Here is a 22,723-nt window from a genome sequence, read left to right on the forward strand (position 1 = left end):
ACAAAGCCAAACCGCACTGTAACCGAGAGACCTGGGCCCACGGAAAGCTGCACCTGAATCTGCAGCCAGTCAGCCCGGCGTGCTGCCGTCAGAATCTAATTACAAGAGAAGTCAGCAGTGGACGTCCAGGCTCATTCCTCCAGAGGCATAACAAGTCTGTCTCCAGGCCCAAAGGGCTTCGTCCAAGGCCTGTGCAAAGCTGCCAAGTCCAATGGTAAGGGGAGTGGGGGTGAGGGCAGGGATAGGTGTGAACAGGGCAGCTCCAGCCTCCGCCCCTCACTCCTCAGTTATTCCTGGGCTGCCAGGACCCCTCCCCGCACCAGGAGCCTGCTGGGGGAAGCCGGGTCTGGGGCACTGGGGCTGGGCCTCCTGGGCACGCAGGGCAGGGGTAGGTGGCACCCTGGCATCGTGGGTCCCCCAGGAGGGTGGAGGGAGCTGAGCACAGCACCCCTGGGTGGGAGCAGGTGGCAGTGAGGCCCAGCCCTTGCTGCCACTGGGTTCGGAGCTGACAAGCATGCATCTCATTTTGTTTTCCAAACATGGGGTGTTTGCTTGCCCAGAGCCGGGGAGGCTATCAGCTTATCAAGCTCTCCTCTCCTCCCAACCAGGACCAGGTGAAACACTGCCCACCTGGCACCCCAATTCCAGGCCATGGCTCCCCATTCTTACCTCTGGACCCCTCCTCTAATCCCTGGCCAGCCTGGGGGGCCCAGGAGTGGGGGGACCACCTTACCATCTAAGAGGCCTCTACCCCCTGTCCCTGAAGAAGGCCCCCTACCCCCCTGCACAACCAGCCCAGTCATGCCCCTCCTTTGGGCCCCAGAAGGCCTGATACTTCCTGCCCACTCGGCCCCTATGGTCCAGGCACGGCTATTTACTGGCTGCTTACCTTGCACCAGGAGCTGCTCTGTTAGGATGATATTCTGGACAAGAGGTGTGCACACAATGGCCCTCAGGGTACACCAGCCTGCTGCCTGTTTTGGTGAATCTAGTTTTATTGGAACATGGTCACACCCACATAGAAAAGAATCCATTCAAGTAGGCTGGGAACTCAGCACTCTGACTACACAACCTTGGTCCTTGTTTAAGGACAAAAAGATCCACAAAAAAATCCTGAACTTTACTTACTAAGCTTGGTGGTGGTAATGGAACAGGCACAGTGATTCTGAAACTACACAGTGTGACTGAAGTACACTGATGTTATTATTGGGAACCAGGGTAAACAGCAAGAGTCAAGTGTAGAGTGAGAAGTTAGGGTAGAGCTCTATGACGTTGGACTTGAATTAGAGGTATCAGTATGAACTTGAGATTTTTCTCCTGGCTCTGTCCACTGAAAGTGTCTGGAAGCAATGACACCCCGGCAGCAGTGAGCACACCACTTCTTGATTTCTAAACACCATTCCCCACGAAAGCGAACCCTGGAGAAATGGCTGATTAGGGCAGGGGAAGTACCAGATGAGCTTAGAGCTTCTCTAGAGGCAGACAAGCAAGGAAGTGCTCAAAGAATGATGAGGAAGTGTCCACAGGACCCAGGGCCCAGCACAAAGGGGCTCCTGGTGTGCAAATCTAAGACAATTTGAGCATCAAAAGTTATAACAATGGTCCTGGATGATAGCACACTGGATTTTAAAAATACTCTATGAATTTGCAGTAGTAATAAAGGAGGAGGGTTAAGTGGGGGGGAGGAAACTCCTCTTCAAATAAAGTTTGTAGTGAAAATTCACTGAGGAACAGGATATTCTCCCATTTTCCAAGAATCCCCCGCAGTAATTACAAAGGGAAACTGGTACCTTTACGATGGGGAGACCTGGCAGACCCCACCTTAACCAAGTGATGAAGGATGGGACCAGCCTGCATTTCCCGCCTCCCCAGGGATGCGATAGGAAGGCACGGCTTCCTACACCGAATCTGGCCAAATACTCCAATCTCATCAGGAGGAAACAGTGGGGCAATTCCAGCTGGTGGGACCTATGAGAAGACACTGGCTTGGATCTCTCAAAAAAGTCACTATCATGGAGACCAAAAAAAAAAAAAAAAAAAAGGAGAGGAATTATTCTAGATTAAAAGGAGACAAAAGAAACATGACAACCAAATGCAACATGTGTTCCCAGCTGGATGCCGCAGATGGCGATGGGGAGTAGCTATATTTTGAAGACAACTGGGAAAACGGGCCTATGGTCGGTAGATTGATGGGCACGATAATGCTACTGAGGTTATATAAGGGAGCCCAGCTGAAGTATTTATGTATGAAGGACAATGATGTCTGCAACTAGCTTTTAAGTGATTTAGCCCCAAAAGGTGTGTGTGTATATGTATAATACGGGAAGAAAATTATGGTAAAATGTTAACAGCTGGTTTACTAGGTGAAGACAATTTGTGCGTTCATTGTACTATTCTTTCAACCTCCTGTAGTTTGAAATATTTTAAATTAAAAAGTTGGGAGTCAGGCGAGTAAAGCTATTTTTCAAAAAAAAAAAAGGTTGGTCACTGGAGGGGAGGGCCCGGGCCTGACTCCCGGCTCCCAGCTCATCTCTGGCAGGGTCACTGGGTCTCCTCTCTCATCTGTCAACGGAGATACAAGGAGAACCTGCCTTACGGGGCGCTGGGCGGTTCATGGGACGGGGCACACCGTGAGCGCCCCACGCACGTGGCCGAGGGCAGGAGCGGGTCAGGGGAGCGGGGACAAGCCAGCGTCCTGCAGCCACCCACGGAGCCCCGTCCCCTTCGCCCTCTCCCAGCAGCCTCACGGCAGCCCTGCAGCAGACATCTGCTCAGAGGGTCTCAGGTGAGTAATCCCACCCCAAGTAGTGCTGACACAGCCCAGCCTCAGTCCCACAATATTTATGTGCCTCCAGGTGATGCTTCTGGGCCTGGTTTCCATAAATTCCTGGCGTGAGCAGCTCAGCACTCAAAGTCATTAGAGCGGCGATAACGCCACGGAGCCGGGAAGGGATGCTGGGGCCTTCGGGGGCCAGGGGCTGCCAAGGAAATGGCAGGAGGCTACTGCTCGCTGGGCACCCACTGTGTGCCAGGCTCGCTGGGCACCTACTGTGTGCCAGGCCACGCCATGCCTGGTATTTCATCTTCCCAGAGGCCTTCACGAAAGAAGAGGGAAAGAGTCCAGAAGGGCACACGATGAGCCCAGGTGACCCGCCAGACAGGGGTAGAGTTGGGGTGTGGGCCTGACCTGTGGACTCCAAGCTCCAGGCTTGCCCCCGACACCTTCATGCCAAGCTCCCCAGCAGGGTGTGGGCATGAAGGGGCTCTTGCCTCCTACTCGCTGCTCGGTCACTACAACGAGCTGGCCTGGGAGGCCCGGTCATGGGCCCAGAGACCATCCACGGAGCACTCACCAGCACCTCGCCAGCTCTGGCTCCGCTTAGTACACCTGCAACCTGGGATGAGGACACCACCCTTCCATCCTCACCTAACAGGCAGGATGCCGAAGCTTCGAGAAAGCGGCGTGGGGTCACTCCGCCAGCCAGGGGACAGGCTGAGGATTGAGACCCAGAGGTCATGCTCCAAGCCGCTGCACTGGGCAGGCAGAGGCGGTCTTTTAAAGACAATTAGGACACAACTCCCTTCCCTTATCTATCTTATTCTTACCAACATTTTACAGCTGAGAAAACAAATTAAGAGGCTGAATGCCGTTCACAAAGTCACTGTGCTTGGAAAGTGGGGGGAAAGCCAGCATTCCAGCTTAGGGTGACCCACTCGTCCCAGTTTGCCCAGAGAGACCCCAGTTGTAGCACTGGAAGTCCAACTCCTTGTCTGGACGAAACGGGACAGTTGGTCACCTAATGGGACTCCAAAGCCTACATCTGACCTCTGAGCCATGGACAGACACCTTTGTGGGGCTCCGTCCAAAGCTTAACACTGCCTTCAGAATCGGACCTGGTCAAGGCCAGGGGATCGTGTGCCAGTGGGGAGGCTTAAGATGTGGCATCCACCTCTACCTCTTACCAGCAAGTCAGTTAACACCTCTGGGTCTCAGTTTACTCATCTGTAAAGTGGGGGCGAGGCCATTCTTGTCTAGCAAGAGACTTCATTGGGTGCTGGGCTCTCCTGGCTCAGGGCCACCCCGGGAACCTAGAAGGGACAGAGGGAAGGACGACGTCTCTGCCCTAAGAGTGACAGCCGGTCCCAAACTTGTCTTCAACAACCCATTTTGGAATTGATTGTGCAAAATTTGGTGTGTTTGGTGCATTTTTCTAGAAAGATGATCAATAGTTTTTGCCAACATCTCAAAAGAGTCTGTAAACCACTCTTGCCCCCTGCCGCCAAGTTAAAAATTCCTGCACTGAAACTTCTTTATCACTAGGCACATAAGGAGGTGGGCACAGACCCTCCTTGCCACCCACCACACCCAGAGCAAGGCCCACAGAAAGCGCCACTGCAGGGACGGTTGTCCTGCTGTGGCCACACCAACGTTTTGTCTTTAAAAATAAAACTTCAATATCCTGTAATAAACTACAGTGGAAAAGAAAACAAACAAGCCAACCAAAAAAAACTAAATCAAACTGACATCCACCTGTGCATCTGGCTAAAAAACATCTCAAAGTGTGGGCTATAGATATTCTCCTCATTGGTCCTATTTAATTTCCTTTTGTTTTCTTCAATTATACAAGCCAGCAGACGCAGCGCAGACACCTGAGGAGGGAGCCGGGCTGCCGGCCACCTGGGGCCACCGAGCACCCTGGCTGTGGCTCTGCTCCAGCCTTGCTCTGGACCGGGCTGCACCGGGGTCTGCCTGGTGCCTGTCCCTTTGCTGCACCACAGGGACCCCGGTGAAGACCCAAGCAGAGAGCCGGGGACGTGTAGCTCGGCACCTGTGCGCATCTGGGCTGCGCTCACCGCAGCTCAACTCAACTCTTGGAGCCCCCGCCGGCCCCGAGATTTGGTGGGACCGCTGAGCCTCTGGTCAGATGAGGAAACCGAGACTCAGAAGGGGAGTGGCCTGTCCTGGAAGTAGTGGGGCCGAGCTCGGCTGCCTGGCTCACCTTCGGTGTGACACCACTGTGGCCTGAGGTCATCTTGTCACCTGCCTCCGACTTTCGAGAGGTACTGAGGCCATGGGCTCAGGACCAGACCATCAGGGTCTGGGTCCCAGTTCCACCACTTCCTGCCTCGGTTTCCTCAACTTTAAAAGGGGGGGTAATGAGGTGACCACCGGCATAAAACTGTTGTGAAGGTTATACGGGTCGCTACTTGCAAAGAGCTTGGACCAGCCTCTGGGTGAGTCTCGATAAGCATTAACTCATGAGGGGGGGTCTCTGTCAACCCCGTGACCCCCTCACCACACCCACACCAGAGCGGCAGGTCCATGGGGGTGGGGGCCGCTGCTGGAGCCCAGGGCCCTGCACAGGGACTGGAGCCCCAGCCAGTGCGACCCCTGAGCTGGGGGCTGGAAGAGCCAGGGAAGAGGCAGCCTGGGTGGTCAGGCTGAAGCAGGGTCAGGTGTGAGGGAGCTTTGCTCTGGAAAGAACCCCCGTGGTGGCTCAGCATTGCTTTCCAGCTCCAAGGGGCAGATGGCATTACACCTGCTGGCCCTGCCCGAGCGAGCCTGCGTGGTGCAATTCTAGGCACCCACCCAGCCCTCCATGGCCCCCACTCCTTCACACGGCATCTGCTCAGCACCTGTGGCACCTGCTTAACCAGAGGGGGGCCTCCCACCTCGTGACAGTCTGGACTCCAGATTCCCCTTGGGCTCAGCAGCAGAGGTGAGCAGGCTCGGCCAAGGCGTCTTCCCTGCCCTTCCGCTCAGGGCATGAGTGAAAGGCTCGGGGGAGGGCCACCTCTCGGACCAGGCGCAGATCCACCCCCAAGACGCTGGGGAGCTGTGGCAGCCACGTGAGAGATCAGGGTGACTGTCCAGAGCGGGTGGGAGCTAGGGATGGGGCCAGGGGATAACGGAGAGGGGGGATTGATTCCAGGCTTGACCCAGGCCCTCAGGTCCCATCAGGGTGCTGTCAGCACTCTCAGATCACAGACAAGGACCCATACGACATTAATATACTCGACCTATTTCCCTCTCTCTCACGCGCATGCACCCACGTGCAGCCACATGCACATGTGCTCGTGAGCACAGGTACTGGAGTCAGAAGCACCCTGAGATCTGGGCTCCACCACCTACTGGGGGGTCCCTGGGATCCTGAGCAGGTCCTGCAGTCACCATAAAACAGCGGCTGACACCTGCCCGCCATGCTGACTCCTCACCAGGCAGAGCCCTGGGAGTTTTACGTACATCACGCTGCTTAGTCCTGAGGTAGGTTCTGTAATTATCCCCATTTTATAGGTGGGGAAACTGAGGCAATAGGTGGTGGAGCTGGGGGTCGAAACCAACCAACCTGGCTCCCGAGCCCACACTGACCATCAGCCGAGTCCGCTCAGACCACAGCAGGGGCAGCCGGCAATGCGTCTCGAGGTTCCCACCGGGCAGACCCTCCCCCAGCCCAGCGGCCAGGCTTGCGAAGGCCATGACATAACCACCGCGTGCACCCTAAGCACCGGGCACTGGCCTAAACCTCTCCCGGTGTAACCCCTCCCGCCGGCGCTCCCAGCCGCCACTGTATTAAGGCCCAGCCCAAGGCCTGGCATTCCGTGGGTCCATCCGTGGCTCTCTGTGTCTTTGCCAAATCCCAGGGGATTGGACAACTGCTCCTATGGTGTCCCCATCCCTAATCCTGCAGCAGGCTCAGAGGGGAGAGTAACCATGGTGGAGGGGGGTGGACACGGAAGAGTTACGTGGAGGGGAGGACAGACTGACAGCCAGAGATGCTGGGAGACAGGGGCTCAGAAGACAGAGGACTGCCCACTCCCCACACCCCACCCCCAGTGCCATCGTCTGCCCCTGCCCCATCTCCAGTCCCAGTCTGTTCTCTCTCCAACGTCCCCTCCCATCTGCCTTCCCTCTACCGTCTCCCTTTTCTCCTCCATGGTTTCACAGAACCTGTTCCCTGAGCCAACAGCTTCAAACAATTTTTTCTTTAACCGTGAAATCCTTTCATCAACCTCAATTTTCCAGGACGGGGGGAAAACCAAACGTCAGAGACAAGAAAGCCCTGAGCTCTTCTTGGTGAGGAGAGAGGAAGCCTGGAGCCCAGCCCCTTAGCCACCCAAGTCCCACAGGACATCCCTTGAGATATGTCCCCACAACCCCCAGACCCCAGAGCAGAGGCGGCAACCACGGCCCTGGACCACTTCTGACCCATCGGTGCCCCCCCCGGGGAAGGGAGCCCCACGGGATCCCCAAATCCACCCCCCACATTCTATCCTTCATAAGCTTCCTGAAAGGAAGTCCTTCTGAACATCTAACCTCAATTCTTCACGCTACTAGAAAACACTTGCACTCCTTTGGAACTTGTTACTTTTCTCCTGGGAAGTCTCCACAACCTTTAGAAAATCGATTTCTCGAGTTTCACCTGCCAACTTTTAATTAAAGAAAGAAAAACAGGATGACAACGATAACAATGACACACACACTGAAAAAAATTAAGAGAAAACTGCTGAACTGAGATGACTCCATGGAGTATCATGACTCCTGATCCGCAAGCTTGGGTGACCTGAACACCAGGGCTCTGGGCCTTGGAGGCTCCCTGGACACCCGAGGACTTGGTGCATCTTTCCACGCTCACACCAATTTGCATACCATTACCCAAGAATCCCTGCGCCTGGATTTCGCTTTTGCAAATTCCCACCTGTTTCGTGTCATAAATAAGATAGGAGACAGAAAACTAATACAGCCCAGTGATGCATTATTCATGCCGCGTCACACTGTTATGATAGATTAACAACAGCTAATACATGCAAACTAAGTTTGGGCACTAAACGTGAAAATTAAGGCTGGGGAGGGCAGGTGTACGTAGGGACGGGCAGGGGGAAATCTGGGGTCTGTTGGTGTCCAGGAAACCAGAGAAGTTTATTCTCTGGCGTGCTTAATGACAAAAAGCATGAGTTCCGGTATCAGAAGCCAGCACCCAGGCGCCAGGGTGGTGGCAGGGGGCGGAGCAGTCGGGGCAGACGATGCTGGAACCCCTACAAGGCGGGACTATTGACAGCACGCGCTTGGGGAAGCACCTTCCGTGCTCGGCACCGAGCTCCGGAGCTGGTCAGCTCTTCTGCCCGCCCTGGCCACATGCCCCTGGCACACTTAGATCCACCACAGACGGAGCCCACTTCCCTGATGGAAACGTCCTCTGTCTCCACAACCCTTCACTGAGCACCCACGATACATCAGCCTGGTCTTGGCACCAGGGATGTGGTGGGAGCCCACCAGGCGCGGTCCTGCCCTACAGGGCCTCGATCTGGCGAATCTGATAGTCGTGGCAAGTGCTGTGGAGGAGAAGGGCCCAGTGCCGGTGCTGTGACCCAGTGCACATAGATGAGGGGCCAGACAGGCTTCTCCAGGGTGGGGCGCCGGGGCCCAGTGAGAAACAGCTGCCCCAATTAACCCTCACAACGGCCCTGTGGAGTGGGAACCAGGCCCACAGCCCAAACCAGACGTATCTTGCCCTGTGTTCCGGCACTTTCCAGGCAGGGCTGGGGGAGCCTTGGCCCCAGGCCTGTGTTTCTGCAATCACACCCAGGAGGTTCTGGGAAGAAAGGGGGTTGCCTTGGAAATGCCTCAAGGCTGGCGCAGGGGCAAGTCAGAGGTGGGACCTGGGCCCTCGTGTGACACAGCTGTCCTACCCGCATCTGTCCCACCTGCCGAGTCCCTCTGCCCAGCGGTGGTGGCTGCTATCGAGCAGGACCCACCCCTCCCAGCCTCAAAACCCTCTGACCAGCCCTTTCCCCAAATTCCTTCCCGCCTCTTTTCTGGTGTAGCCTCCTGGCCTGCTTCCTCCAAGGCACTTCTCCATCTGGCACCAGCGCCCCAAACCTCCTCCCGCCCAGATTTTCATGTAAGGCAGCAGCCAGCCCCCTCTCAACCCACCCAACAGAGGAGGGGGTCCCTGCACGCTCCCACCAGCACTGGCTGAGAAGCTGGTGCAGTGCCCAGCCCTGGGATGCGCTGGTGAACAAAACAGACCAGGCCCCGTTTTCATCTGTTTACGGCTGGGTGGGCGCAGAGGGACAACAACAGTCCTGGAGACAATTTCAGACAGTGACCAACACTCTGATGACAATAAAGCCACTGATGTGTCAAGACCGTGACTGAGGGTGGAGGTGACTCTGATGGAGCCGCCAGGGCAGACCCCACTGAGGATGTGCCAGCTGAGCCGAGACTGGGGGATGAGAAGGAGCCGCCTGAGGGACATTCTGTGGGCCCAGTGTCCCTGCTCCAGGCAGGGGAACAGCAGAGGCAAAGGCCTAGTGCTGGGAAGAAGCCTGGCATGTCCAGAGGCCAACAGAGGGGCCAGCGTGGCTGGGGAGCAGAGGTCACAGACCACAAGTCAAGGGCCTGCTTTCTAGTCGGCATCTCCATCTGCACAATGGGCCCAGCTGACCCCTGCAGCGACGCGAGGATCCAGTCGCATAAAGCACACTCGCAGCCCAGCCCCTTCTCCAGCGCCCCTCCCTGTCGCTACTGCCACCCTCTCCTAAGCCGGGGTGACGGAGGTCCCAGCACACGCTGTGTTGGGGAGCAGCCTTGCCCCGGTGCCCTGACCAGGCCGACTCGGCAGAGCGCACCCCACAAGCTGAAGGCCTCCTGTCGGCCTGTCTCTAACTCATTTTTTTTTTAATTAAGATGCAGCAGGTCATCCCACAGCCGACTTCCCCTCCAGCGATCAGTTAAAATGAACTCCAGACAACTGGATTAGACTTTGAAGTTGGCGATCCAGATAATGAACATGGACGATGCGGTGTTGACACAGGCCGTGGTGAGCTACATTATTATTTAACAGGCCTCGCTGCTGCCTCTGCTGGGATCAAGGAGCTGAATAAGCAGTTGGTGGGCAAGCATCAAGCCCAGAGACAGACTGCGGCACCGGCTCCGCAGGACGGGCTCAGCAAGGTCAGGGGCTGCCGGCAGAGGCCAAGTGGGCCTAATGGAGGTGGCAGCTCAGAGACTCCTCCCGGGGAGCCGCCCACCCCCATCCCACACAGCATGGGGCTGGCTCTGCTCGGGCCTGGCTCTCGGTGCCCTCTCTGCTCAGGGCATCCTCCCCGCCTCCTCTCCCCCTTCAGCATCACAGCTGACTCACCTGCCCCGCCCAGCTCAGGGATCCTGACCTCCAAGAACCTCCCCTGTCCTGTCCCTCCTCCCCATGTCTGGAACCTCTCGCGCTGTCCCCAGGCCCCACCCCACAGGTTTCCTCCCACTTGGCTGGCACTGACCGTCCTGGGTCTGCTCCCCATACTGGACTCCGAGCTCCTGAAGAGCTAAGAGCAGGTCTCACTTGTGCCCACCCCCCTCAACCCCCTGCACAAAAGGCCTGCAAATCAGGACACCTTCCGTCTGTCCACCGCGACTATTTACTATTTACTTAGAGTACCTGCTACGTGAGCTACGTGAGCCAGACGGACATGGGGAAATGAACAGGGTGCAATCCTTGGCCCAGAAGATGTGTTGGTGGAAAAAGCAGGCACTTAAACAATAACACTGCCCGAGAGTTACATAGGACAGGACAGAAACTGCAGGGGGAAAATGCAGCTCAAAGGGGACCGAGCCTCTGCCCACCCAGGCAGCCAACACGGCAGTTAAGATGCCTCAGTTCAGGGGCTTCCCTGGTGGCGCAGTGGTTGAGAATCCATCTGCCAATGCAGGGGACACGGGTTCAATCCCTGGTCCGGGAAGATCCCACATGTCGTGGAGCAACTGAGCCTGTGAGCCACAATTACTGAGCCCGCATGCCACAACTACTGAAGCCCGCGTGCCTAGAGCTCGTGCTCCACAACGAGAGAAGCCACCGCAATGAGAAGCCCGTGCACTGCAACAAAGAGTAGCCCCCGCTCACCGCAACTAGAGAAAGCCCGCGCGCAGCAACGAAGACCCAACACAGCCTAAATAAATAAATAAATAAATAAAATTTATTAAAAAAAAAAAGATGCCTCAGTTCAGAACTCAGTCGGAGGCCTGAGTTCAGATCCCAACTCTGCCTCCTTCTGGCTGTGTGACTTTGGGCAAGTCACTTAACCTCTCTGGGACTCTTATTTCGTCATCTGTAAAGTGAAATAATAATAGTACCCATCTCACAGGGTGGTTTGAGGATTAAATGAGCTAATACATGTAGAGCACTTAACCTCATGCCTGGTCCGCACTACACAATACATGTTGGTTATTATTACTTCCTGGGGGGCGGGAGAAACAAGGGCAAGGTCCTTAGAGTTGACACAATCCCTGGATGAACACTCAATGCCTTTGCATTTGGGCCAGAGCCACGCGACCACACTTCGGCTGACAGGACACTCCTGGGCCCCTGGCGTGGAGCCCTAGGCAGCTCTGAGGCGCTCCAGTCCCCACAGGGGTTCTCAGCCCTGGGGGAGAGTCTAGCATGTCGCTGCCACTAAGCAATGTCCCTCGTCTGAGCTGAGGCACGCTGCTGCTACAGGACGTGTGCTGAGCCCTCGGCACCCCTTCAGGACCACAGCTGCCTGGACAGCAGCCCAGTCTACAGGCCGCTCCTCGGGTCGTCTGGCCACCAAGCCGAGCGTGGAGCTGCCGGCTGGGTCCGGCGATCATTAGCAGCAGCCAGCCAGAGCAGTTCCCAGAGCCCCGGCACAGAGATGGGCCGGCTTCCTCTTTCCCAAGCAGCAGCAAAGCGAGGTTTTATTAAATATGCATGGCGATCGCCTCGTTACTGTGCAAAGGATTGTGTGTACTGAAGGCGAGCCACCCGCATCGCGCCACGCACAAACTTTTCAATATCCCCGGCTGCGGATGGTGGGGTGGGGGTGGGGGGGTGCCTGGGCTCCCTCCCGCCCTGCTGCAGAGCCTCCTCCACCACCCCTTCCTCCATCCCAGCTGCCTCCACCCAGTGCCCTCCCAACGCCCTCCAGGTATGCAGAGCAGGGCAAAGGTCATATTGATCCCCTTCTTAAGGGCAGCTGGTCCAGAACTAATCTTAAATCATCGCAGCCTCAGGCTGGAGCCTCATGGCCGATTGGCCCGAGGGACAGTGGGGCTGGAGTTGAGCTGCAGGGCCTGGGTGGGACTGCACGGCAGCTGGTGAGGGTCGAAATCGGCGAGGGCCTAGCCTGGGCCCCATCCTTCCCTTCGTCCGTCTGTCTCAAGCTCCTAGAACATCTGTCAGCAGAAGGAAGCCTTCCAGCCAGTGAAGCGAGGGGACGGCAGACCTGCAATGCGGACACACACCCCACACCCACCAACACCTCCGACTCTAAAGGAGCAGCTTGATTTTCCAAACAAACCACATATACAGCAATAAGGACTTAAGTTAGGCAAACAATTACCACAATAACCGACGCTCATCCAACACTTAGTATGTGCCAGGCACTGTGTGAAACAGCCCTTTATATAAACCCTCCCATTGAGTCCTCTTGTAACTCTACACAGTACTGCTGCCATCCCATTTTACAGATGAAGTGACTGAGGCCCAGGAAGGCCCAGTGCCTTGTCCAAGGGTGCACAGCTTGGCGGGGCAAGGATCTCCCCAATCTGAAGCAGGCTGCCGGCAAATCAGTCGCCTCCAAGGGAGTGGGGTGCCCAGCAGACCCGAGGTGGGCATGGCCGGGACAGGGACAGGGCCTCTGTCTTTGATGATGCCTCCCAATTCCTCCCCCTCCGGAAAGTTTCGTAGCCCTGGGAGGGGCCGCCTGGGGGCCCAGCTTTCACCAGCTCCTCAGGCCCTGCTGCCCACACCGCCTGTCCCAACAACCAGCAGCCACTTTGCTCCCACAGGCCTGTGGTTTCAGGGTCCTACGGCCTCTGGATCCTTCCTTAGAAGATTCTTCCTTGAAAACAACTCTTAGCTCACATCCTGCCTCCCACTTTCCTCAGCTGCCTTCTCCCTCTCCTGTCCCATTTCCCCTGCTGGCAGCACTGAGAATGTCTGCTGGCCAACAGGGAGCTCTGAAAGCCTGCCCCTTCCCATCTCGTCCGCACTCCGCTTTTGGCTTCTTCATGTTTCTGGGCTCACTTTTCCCATATGAGAACAGAGGGCAGAGCTGTGTCTCCCCTATCAGACAGGAGGCCCCCCCAAGGGCAGGGCTGAATCTCCCCCATCAGAATGGAGGTCCCCAAAAGTAGGGCTGGGTCTCCCCCATCAGACTGGAGGCCACCCAAGGACAGGTTGGATTTCCCCAATCAGACTAGAGGTCCCCAAGGGCAGAGCTGTGTCTCCACATCAGACTGGAGGCCCCCTAAGGGCAGGGCTGGGTCTCCCCCATCAGACTGGAGATCCCCAGGGACAGGGCTGGGTCTCCCCCATCAGACTGGAGGCCCTCCAAGGGCAGGGCTGGGCCCTGTTCCCTCTCACCGCTGCCCTAAGCTGGGCCCCAGTGCTCAGCTGCTGGCTGAGTCAGAGCCTGCGCAGGCTGCCAGCCGAGAAAGCTGGGAGGGCACTGGGCCTGGCGTGGGGACAATGCAGGGATGTTTGGGGAGGGGCTGCAGGGGGCCCTCATCCTTTTTCCTGACAAATGTCTTGAGACCCAGGTCAGTTGGGGACCTCAAAAGCCCTGGGGAGCCAGCTCTCCCTGCTCACCTTCCTCGCAGAAGGCCGAGAAAGTGAGAGGCCCTTGAGGGAAGTGACAGGGCAGGGTCCGGGGCAGCAGGGAAGCCCCCAAAAGGGAACCAGGGGCTGGGAAGGGAGTCTGTGGCCGCAGCTGCTCAGGGCTCCCCGTCCCTACTCCAGCTCTGCCTGGGGGAAAGAGGACCAAGAAATCCAGAAGCTGGAGTGGGGGAGGCAGCAATGCCCTTCCTGCTGGCGCCTCCCCGGCCCCTCCCAGAGCCCACCCCCTCTGGCCAGGCCCAGCCCCACCAGTGAGGTCAAAGGTCCTGGTCCTGTTCAAGCAGCCCCTCCAGGGTGGCAGCCCCGGCGTCACCTTTAGCCCCCAGCCCTCTTCTCCTCAAAGGCTGATTATAGTTCATAACCCAAATCCTCTGATTCTGCCCACGGTGCTGCCTCTCACCCCACCTCCCTTTCCAGCACCCAGAAGAACCGCTAATCAAATATCTCCTGGCACTGGCACTGACCAAGCATTATCTCACTCAGCGGCGAAAGGACCGCAGGGAAAGGATGCTTGTTCCCCTTTTACAGATGGGAAAACTTGTGTTCACAGACGGGGCCCCCCAAGGCCCCAGCAGGTGAGTGGGGGAACCGGAAGGCAGAGCCAGGCGTGCACAGCTCCAAAACCTGCACCTCATGCTTCAACAAAGATGGGAAAGTTAGCGCCGGGACCCTGAGGTTCAATCTCGGGTCTCAGAGCTCACCCACAGCTCCCTGGGCCTCAGTTTCTCCATCTGCCAAACCAGGACAGTGTCATCCGGGACCCGGCCCCAATCCCCTGGGATCTTACAGTCGCCTGGCTGTTGAGTAGCTGATGTATGGCTGTACGAGAGAGGACAGAGCGGGCGAGAGAAGACGTGGAGGCACGGGGGGGCCTGTCTGTTCTGACCCCAAGCCCACACCCACAGCTCCCCTCTGGGCCTGGTGGCCGCTCATTGCAAGTTGATAATCCAAACAAATCAAATAACGGCAAACATCACCAAAATACCATTCAGGGAGCCATGCGGGGATGGGAAGAAGCCCCTGGGCCAGGCCCTCATCCCAGGGCTGAGGATCCAGCAGTGCTTGTGACGGGACAAGGCAGGACCCAGCAGGCTCCACGTCCACACTGTCTAAAGAGCCCAGCACCGAGGATGGCTGCGTCCACACTGGCTATCCCCTCAGCACAGCTGGGTCCTGGGTACCAGTGGGAGCGCAGGGACCCCAGCTCCACCTCCACAGAGAGCAGTAAACACAACGGAGGAGCTGGATCACTGCCCAGTGGGCTGGGGATCCTTCCCCTCACAGCAGCCCCGAGGGTGCGTGTCGGGGCAGAGGGCGGGGCCCCACAGGGATCCTGGCCCCCTCTTGCTGCCCAGCCAACTCTGATGATCCCTGAGACGCGGCTGGGAGCCGAGAGCGGTGCCAGGTAGAATGCAAGAAGGTGTGCGACGGTGTGCCCGGAGATGACCCCCCCAGGGCCTGGACCCACGAGCCACAAGGCAGGGCCGGTACCTGAGTCTGCAACCTGGTGGCATCCAGGACAGTGACCCGGGGCCCACAGCTGGCCCACACGGCGTCCTCCAGGCTCAGCAGGGTGCGGACGGGCCCAGGTCCCACAGTCAGGCACACGGGCGGGCTCTCCAGGTCCCAGGGGACGCCTCCTGGAGGGAAAGGAAGGAAGCAGGTCAGCAGCAGGGGGTGGGGGATGGCAAACGGGTCAGAGGCCCAGGGCTCCTCAACCCTCAGGAACCACGGGCCACAGCAGTGGGCCAAGCCTGGCTCCGTGACAGCTTTTGGCCCCTTTCTCTGCCCCTCCCCCTTCCCCAGTGGCATGGCGGCTGTTCCCACCTGCCTCTGTTTATGTTCCACCCGCTCTGGGGGCTGTACTCCCCACTTCTCCCTCCCTCCCTTCCTCTCTCCCTTTCCCTCTCTTCTGTGCATTCATTCCACACACACCTAGTAAGCACCTACTCCATGCCAGGCCCTGTACTGGGTGCTGTGAAGACAGAAATAAATCAGACACAGACCCTGCCCTCAAGAAAATCCCTGCTGGATGGAGAAAACAAAGGGTTAAACAGCAGTTACCATACGAAGTGCCAAGCCCAAGTGGCCAGGCGTGCACAGAGGGCCTTGAGAGCTGTTAAGATGGAAGGAACCAACTCTGCACAGGAGAAATCCAGGGAGGCTTCCCTGAAGAGGCAGCATCCACAGAGCCCTGCCAGGAAGGTGGCACATGGTGGGGAGTGTCCTGGCCCTGGTTCTGCTAGCAGCTAACTAAGGACCTTGAGCGCACCTCTCTCCTTCTCAAGGCCTCAGTCTTCCCATCTGTAAAATGGGGAGGGTGCTGCAAATAAGACTGTCTCTGAGGGCTTTTCTGACACCGTAACTTATTGAAAATGAGTCTTGCCTTCTCACACATCTTCTCGCCTGCTCCAAGGCACTCTGTCACCTCTACCAAGATCTCTGATGACCTTCCTCCTCCAGAGATGCCACCACCCCAGGTATGGAAGGAGGAAGTCCTGAGAGGCCATCAGTCCCCAGCCCACCATCCCTGAAGACAGGCAGATGAAGGAACCTGGCCCAGCACTGAACGAGGCTCTCTCCCACCACCCTCAGGGATGCTCAGCTCACCCAAGAACATGCCAAGGATCTTCCCTGGCATGAGAGCAGTGTCCACTGAGACTGGTTTTTCTCTGAAGCTACACCCGATGCCACACAGAACCCCAGAGGCTGTCCTGTCTGCCAGGGTGCCAGATGGGACAGGAGGGTTGAACAGGAAGTAGGGCACACCTCTGAGATACCGTCAGCAGTGGGAGGCAGGACAGAGCCTGCCGCTGGCTTGTCAGTGCCCGGCCACTCCCATCCCCCCCCACACAGGGTCCCTGGAAGGGGTGCAAAGCAGCCCCGGCACAGGCCCTCCCTCTGAGCCAGCTGCCGGGTGGCGCGATGGAGCACAGCCGTCTGCAGAGCTGGAGGGGTGTGGCAGAAGGAGCCCATGGAAGACAGACCAGATTCCCCCACCAGCACCCTCCCTTCCCCTTCCTGTCAAGCGGGTTCTCCTCTCCCCTTCAGCCCTACTTAAACTTGGCAGACTCCCAGCTCAGTTAAGAGTTGGAAAATACACCCCCCAGCCCCCGCCCAACCAACACATCCAGTTCTTTCCAGCCCATGAATAGGAGCATGTGGGAAGCTGCGGCCTCTCAACCTCTGCATTAACTTGGATGGGTGACGGTGACATCACCTCTCTGAACCTTAGTTTCCTCACCTGTAAAGTGGGCATGATAACCGTGCCTACACCTCGCCGGATGTTGGAGGGATCAAATTAAATGTGTAGAATGTTTAGCACAGGGTGGGCACCCAGTGAGGAGCGTTGACAGCTGTTGCCACATTCTGTTACACGTGGGCATGCCAGGCACTCTTTTCATGAATTATTTCATTACCTCTCACCAGCCTATGTGGAAGATTCTATTCTTATCCCTGTTTTACAACTGAGAAAACTGAGACCCAGAGTTTAGAGAACCAGTCCGAATCACACCGCTCGACAGGACCCGCTGCTCATTAGCTCTGGCTGTTGGCTGTCTTTTGACACAACACGAGAGCCCGCGGAAGGGTACTGACTGATGCGACGGCAGACACCCAGGGAGCCAGAGCTTGCACAGAACCACGCAAGGAGGGTGGGCCAAGCAGGGTTGGAACTCGGCTAACTCTGGTCCTGGCCTCCTTCCCCAGTCCCTGCTGCCCTCTCAGGTTCCAAGGGTTTCCAAAGATCTCTGGGGAGAGTGACCATGACGCAGCCAGGCCTCCACAAGGGACGCTGACCCCCATCAGGACACCAGAGCCACAAAAATACAAGGCTTTGCGCGCCCTCCAGCGGCCAGAGGTGAGTAGTGCTTGTGGCCAGAAGCTGGAGCTCCCGCCACTAAGGCTAAGGTGGGGGCTGAGACCCCTGCCAGGAAGGAAGCAGCTGGGATACTGGAACCACACCCCAAAAACGGAAATGCGAGCTCTGCCCCGTGGGCAGTGATGACCACCAGAGCCCGTGCACCCTCTACTCTGTACCTTCCTGGAATAGCACGGCTGCCTGGGGTAGGGGGTAGGGTCTGATACCCTTGAGGGTCACGTGTGCACTGACCACTCCTCCACCTGCTGGGTGTCTCCTGAGAGTCCTGACTCCATGACAGAATGATTAACTGATAAAATTTAATAATACCGATATCATTATATCAAAAAGGACACAGGACAGGAGTCCCTGATTCAAAGGCCCATGGTGGCACCCTAAACAAGAGGTTTCCCCTTGCTGGGACTCAGTTTTCCAATCTGTACTCCAAGGGGACAGAACTCTGACCTCTAAGGTTCTTCCCAGCCTCCACAGGCCACAAGTCTAAGACTTTAAACGTAATTACTGTGAGCTCTGGGCAGGGCTAGACCCCTACCACCCCAAGCCTGCTGGGGGATCCATCCCTCCACCTGCTCCCTGCCCACCAGTGGCTCTAGGTACACATGCTCCAGAACACACACGCACACCTACAAATTCACACCCGCCCCCTGCATGACAGCCCATTCGTGAGAGCTGGGCCCGGCATCAGCTCTCACGCCAGATGAACGGAGATGAAGCCCCTGTCTCAGCAAAAAGCACCTTCAAGAGGCGGGAGTCCCTCCTCCCCCAGGCTGCAGGGGACAAAGCCCAGCCGGTGTCCTTGGGGGTCCAGATCGAGCCGGAGCCAGAAGTTAGGGCACAGAGTGCAAGTCGTTGAGATCGAGGGGGGCCCAAAGGGCAGCCGGTACCCCAGAAGTAATAACAACAGTAACAATGATGATGGTGGAAAGGTAACAGGCATGAGTCTCTGTGCCCAGGCTCCGTTCTGGGCACTTGTGTGACTGACTGCACCTGGCCTTCACAACCACCCGCTGCGGTGGGGCTGAATTCATCCCCATTTTACAGGTGAGGAAACTGAGGCTCCAAGAGGAGCAGCAGCAACAGGCTCGATCTCTCACAGCAGGGACCCAATCCCGACAGCCTGACCACGCCCCAGACCATCACTCACCCATTCCATCGTCCGGTTCCTCCGGGGGGTGACCCTGGCCCACGTCCCCAGCATCTAACCAGGGACATTCCCACACCCCGACCCAGGCCTGGTCACGCTCCTGTCTCTGCTCGGAGCCGGGGGTGGAGGCGGACAGAGGGGGTCCAGGCAGCTCCGCCCAAACACAGGATGGGCAGGGGCAGGGGTCGCCTGGCTCATGTCCCAGCGCAGTGCCCGCCACCTCGTGGGCACTGAACGTGTATTTGCTGAGCGAGTGAATGAATGAATGAGGGAATGAATGCTGATAAGCGGAGGCTCCTGGGGGCAGCAGACTGACTGCCACGGCCACACTGCCATGGAGTCGGATTCTCCATCTGTCACCTGGAGCTTGGACTCCAAGGCCCCCCCAGCTCTGACAGCCCAGGACTCCAAGCGGCCTGGTGACCTTAGAATCCTCACAGTCACCTCACAGCTGCTGGTTCCACAGGACCTCCAGGACTCAGCAGGTCCCCAGGTTGGTTTCTGCCTGTTTCACCTAATATTTCTGGTCCTGCCCTTCTCCAGTGAGCCAAAGGTGGGCCAGGGATGCCAGCTTTATCTGGTCTTGGTCTTAGCCAAACCCAGGCAAGACGGCAAACCTGTCATATGAACACTGACAGATATCTCACCAGTATCTGCTCCGCGCCCAGAATAAGGGTCTGGATTATTCACAATCCCCATGGGGCACCAGAGGTGGGTTCTGCGGGCCCAAGGCCAGGGAGGCTGGCCCGGGAGCAGCTCCCAGCTCCAGCTTCGGGGCTGGGATGGAGTGGGGGTATCTGAGGGGTATCCAAGGCCCCACGGCTGGGTCATGGGCCAGCCTGATGATTCCAGACCCAGCCCAGATGAAAGGCGTGTGGTCCTGAGAGCCCCCCTTCCTGCCCTGGCCACCTCTGGAGGACACCACAGGAAGGGGAGGCACCAGGCCAAGGTCTCTCCCAGAGGCCTCCCTGACCAAAGCCAAACCAAAGGCCAGAGGGTGGGCTCCCATGGACGGAGTGACCCAGACTCCCCCACCCGGCTGGCTGTGGCAGCCTCCCAGACAGCCTGCCTACGTCCACTCCACCCACCAGCCACAGTGCTCGGCCACTCCCGACACCTCCCTCCACTTCCCATCGACCGAGACAAACCCAAGGCCCACAGGGTCCAGTCCATCGACTCCCGGACCCTGCCTGGTGCCGCTTCCCACCCCGGCTACTGTCCAGCAAGACAGCCTCCCCAGCAGACCAACCGCTCTCCTGCTTCCAGGTCTCTGTACACGCACTTCTCTCGGCAAGAACGCTGTTCCCCCAACTCTTCCCTGGCCCGGCCGCTTCTCCTTCTTCAGGCCTCACCTTCAGGGTCTCACTCCTTAGAGAGGCCTCAGCCAACCAGCCCACCCCACGCACAGGGGGTCAGGCTCTCACCCGACACCCTCTTCCTCCCCTTAGGACCCTCAGCACGATGTGTAATTGTAAGCTTCCTGCCTGTTCATTTGACTCATCTATAAATTTAACTTGTCTCCCTCTATAAACTGTGAAGGTGGGCTCACATCTGGTTTGCTGGCCACCATATCCATGGTGCATAGTAGGTGCTCAGTAAATATTTGGGGGACAAATGTTTGCAAGGTGGGACAGCTAGTGGAGCATCTCAACCTCCAGGCAAGACAGCACCCAGCCAGCCCTGGAGGGAGGATACTTAGGTTCAGGTCTCGGCTCACCTGTGGGGCTCTAGGGAGTCCCTTCCCATCCAGAAGATGAGGGTGTGGCATCTGATGGTCCCCAATGGCTCTTTTGGTTCTGACAAACCACCAGGCTCCAATCCCAGGCTGAAAGCCAATGGTTAGACCCCATCCCCCTATGGGTTGAATTGTGTCCCCCAAAATTCAGTCATTGACGTCTTAACCCCTAGTACCTCAGAACGTGACCTTGTTTGGCAACAGGGTTGTTGCAGATGTAATTGGTTAAGATGAGGTCGTATTGGAGGAGGGTGGGCCCCTAATCCAATATGACTGGGGTTCTTATTCCAAAGGGCTATTTGGACACAGGCTCACCCAAAGAGAACACCACATGAAGATGGGGGTTATGGTGCCACAAGCCAAGGAACTACCCAAAGCTGGGAGAGAGGCCTGGAACAGATCCTTCCCCAGCGCATTCCGAGGGAGCACGGCCCTGCCGATACCTTGATCTTGAACTTCCAGCCTCCAGAATGTGAGACAATAAATTACACTGTACAAACCACTCAGTTTGTTGTACTTTCTCATGGCAGCCCCAGCAAACCGATACACCCCCTCGCCTCCTCCCAACCCGGACGCCCAAACTGATGAGTCAGGAACCAAGACGGAAAGGGCTGGAGGCAGCCGAACTGGCGGCTGAGAAGCCAGCACGGGCAGGGCAGGGCTCCCAGTCTCCCGTGGGAGCCAGAGGGTAAAAGTCCCCTGAGAACCCCTGATCTAAATCTCCAAAGATCTGAGCCCATATAGAACACACAGTCTGTCTGACGGTGAGAGGGATTTTTTCCCCCTCCCTCTACCCCCTTTAATTAAAAACTATAAATGCCTTATTGAAAGCTAATTTAAAATACCAACACAGTGCCAAGTGGCAAAAAAAAAAAAAAAAAAAGCTCAGTACAAATATCCATTTATAGCCCTGCAACAGGCTGTGATGACGCAGCAATTAGAGGCGCATGGGAGGGGGAGGGAGGCTGAGGCTTCGGCACATCAGCCATCTCTGGGGGTGCTGGGGGCAGCTCTCTGCTCTGCCCAGCCCTCGTCATCGGACTGGGAGCTGAACGAGTCACAAGGGGACAGGGGACCACAGCACTCGTGTTCCTCCCCGAGTCTCAGCATCAGCATCCGTAAAGGGGAGGCAGTTCTCAAGGGTCGTGGCGAGAATTAAGATAATGCGCCTGCATAAGCACTTCACCCCATCCTGGCATACGGCAGCTCAAACGCTGTCAGCCTTGCCCTCCAGACGTTATTATCTGTGCCATCGATGACTTAATAAAATAATGGAGATTGAAATGTCTCAGCCCACTGGGCACTCGCTGTGCCAGGTCCTATGCTTTGCCTTCACTGAATCTTTTACCCCACAGGTACCCATGAGCTGTGGGTGTTACCATTATTCCCATTTTACAGATGAGGAGACTGAGGCACAGAGGAGAAGCTGCTCACCCATGGACACAGCTGTCATCAGGGCAGAGCGTGGACATGAAGCCAGATCTAGCTGAGCCCAGAGACCCTGCTCTTATCCAGCAGAGTTTCCCACCAATGGGCTGAGCTGCCTGTATGGTAGCGAGCACCCCGTTCCTGTGGGGATCAGGGATCTCCAATCTCCCCAGCACTTCGATTCCCCGATTTTTTTCTGAGCTGCCTCCTTGGCCTGCCTCCCACAGACACTCTGGTACAGGATGTGGCTCTCCGTCGGGGCCCAGGGCTGCCCCCATCGCCCCCAGCCCCCCATCCTTACCGCTGGTCCCGGGGTACGCGGCGAGGGTCCCATCCTGCAGGCCGGCAAACAGGTGGAAGGGGCTGTGTCGCAGGCAGAGCACGGGCTGCAGGCCTGGGCTCCTGCAGGTCGCCAGGCACTGGGTGCCCGTGTCCACGCTGCTGTAAACCAGGATGCTGTGGGGAGAGGTCGAGTGACTCACTTAGCCCCCCAGGTGCCAACACCCCACGTGCCCTCCTGGTGAGAGGCTCCGAGCCCCCCCAACCAAGCTCAGCCAGCCTCCCTGCTGTGTGAACAGGCCGATGCTCGGACTTTTCCATGGGTGGCCTTTAGAGGATGGTGCCCGCGGAAAACAGGGGGCTCTGGATGCAGCACAATAGAGGGGCTAAGAGAACAGTTTTCAGGGTCATACAGACCCGAGGGTGAATCCAGACGTGCCCCATCCAGATGACTGACCTGGACCGCTGAGCCTCAGTCCTCTCCAAAAAACGGGGCCGTGATGCCTACCTCACGGCCATAAAAAGGAATGAAGCACCGACATGTGCTATGTGGGTGAACCTTGAAAATGTTATGGGGAGTGAGAGAAGCCAGGCACAAAAGGCCACACACTGTGTGACTCCGTTTG

At 57.3% G+C, this 22,723-nt stretch overlaps 1 protein-coding gene across 6 annotated transcripts in view; it reads right to left on the reverse strand.

Annotated features, from left to right (window-relative positions):
* Nucleotides 1-22,723, reverse strand: part of ARHGEF10L (Rho guanine nucleotide exchange factor 10 like) — a 160,483-nt gene that overhangs the window by 14,389 nt on the left and 123,371 nt on the right. For all 6 annotated transcript variants that reach the window (XM_061184859.1, XM_061184860.1, XM_061184855.1 and 3 more), the window contains 2 exons: nt 22,120-22,274; nt 15,123-15,271 (listed from right to left, as the gene is read on the reverse strand). In XM_061184859.1, the coding sequence (XP_061040842.1) occupies nt 15,123-15,271; nt 22,120-22,274 (304 nt within the window). The remainder of the gene's footprint in view (nt 1-15,122; nt 15,272-22,119; nt 22,275-22,723) is intronic.

Source organism: Eubalaena glacialis, chromosome 3 (assembly GCF_028564815.1).
Source record: "Eubalaena glacialis isolate mEubGla1 chromosome 3, mEubGla1.1.hap2.+ XY, whole genome shotgun sequence".
Taxonomy (NCBI): Eukaryota; Metazoa; Chordata; class Mammalia; order Artiodactyla; family Balaenidae; genus Eubalaena; species Eubalaena glacialis.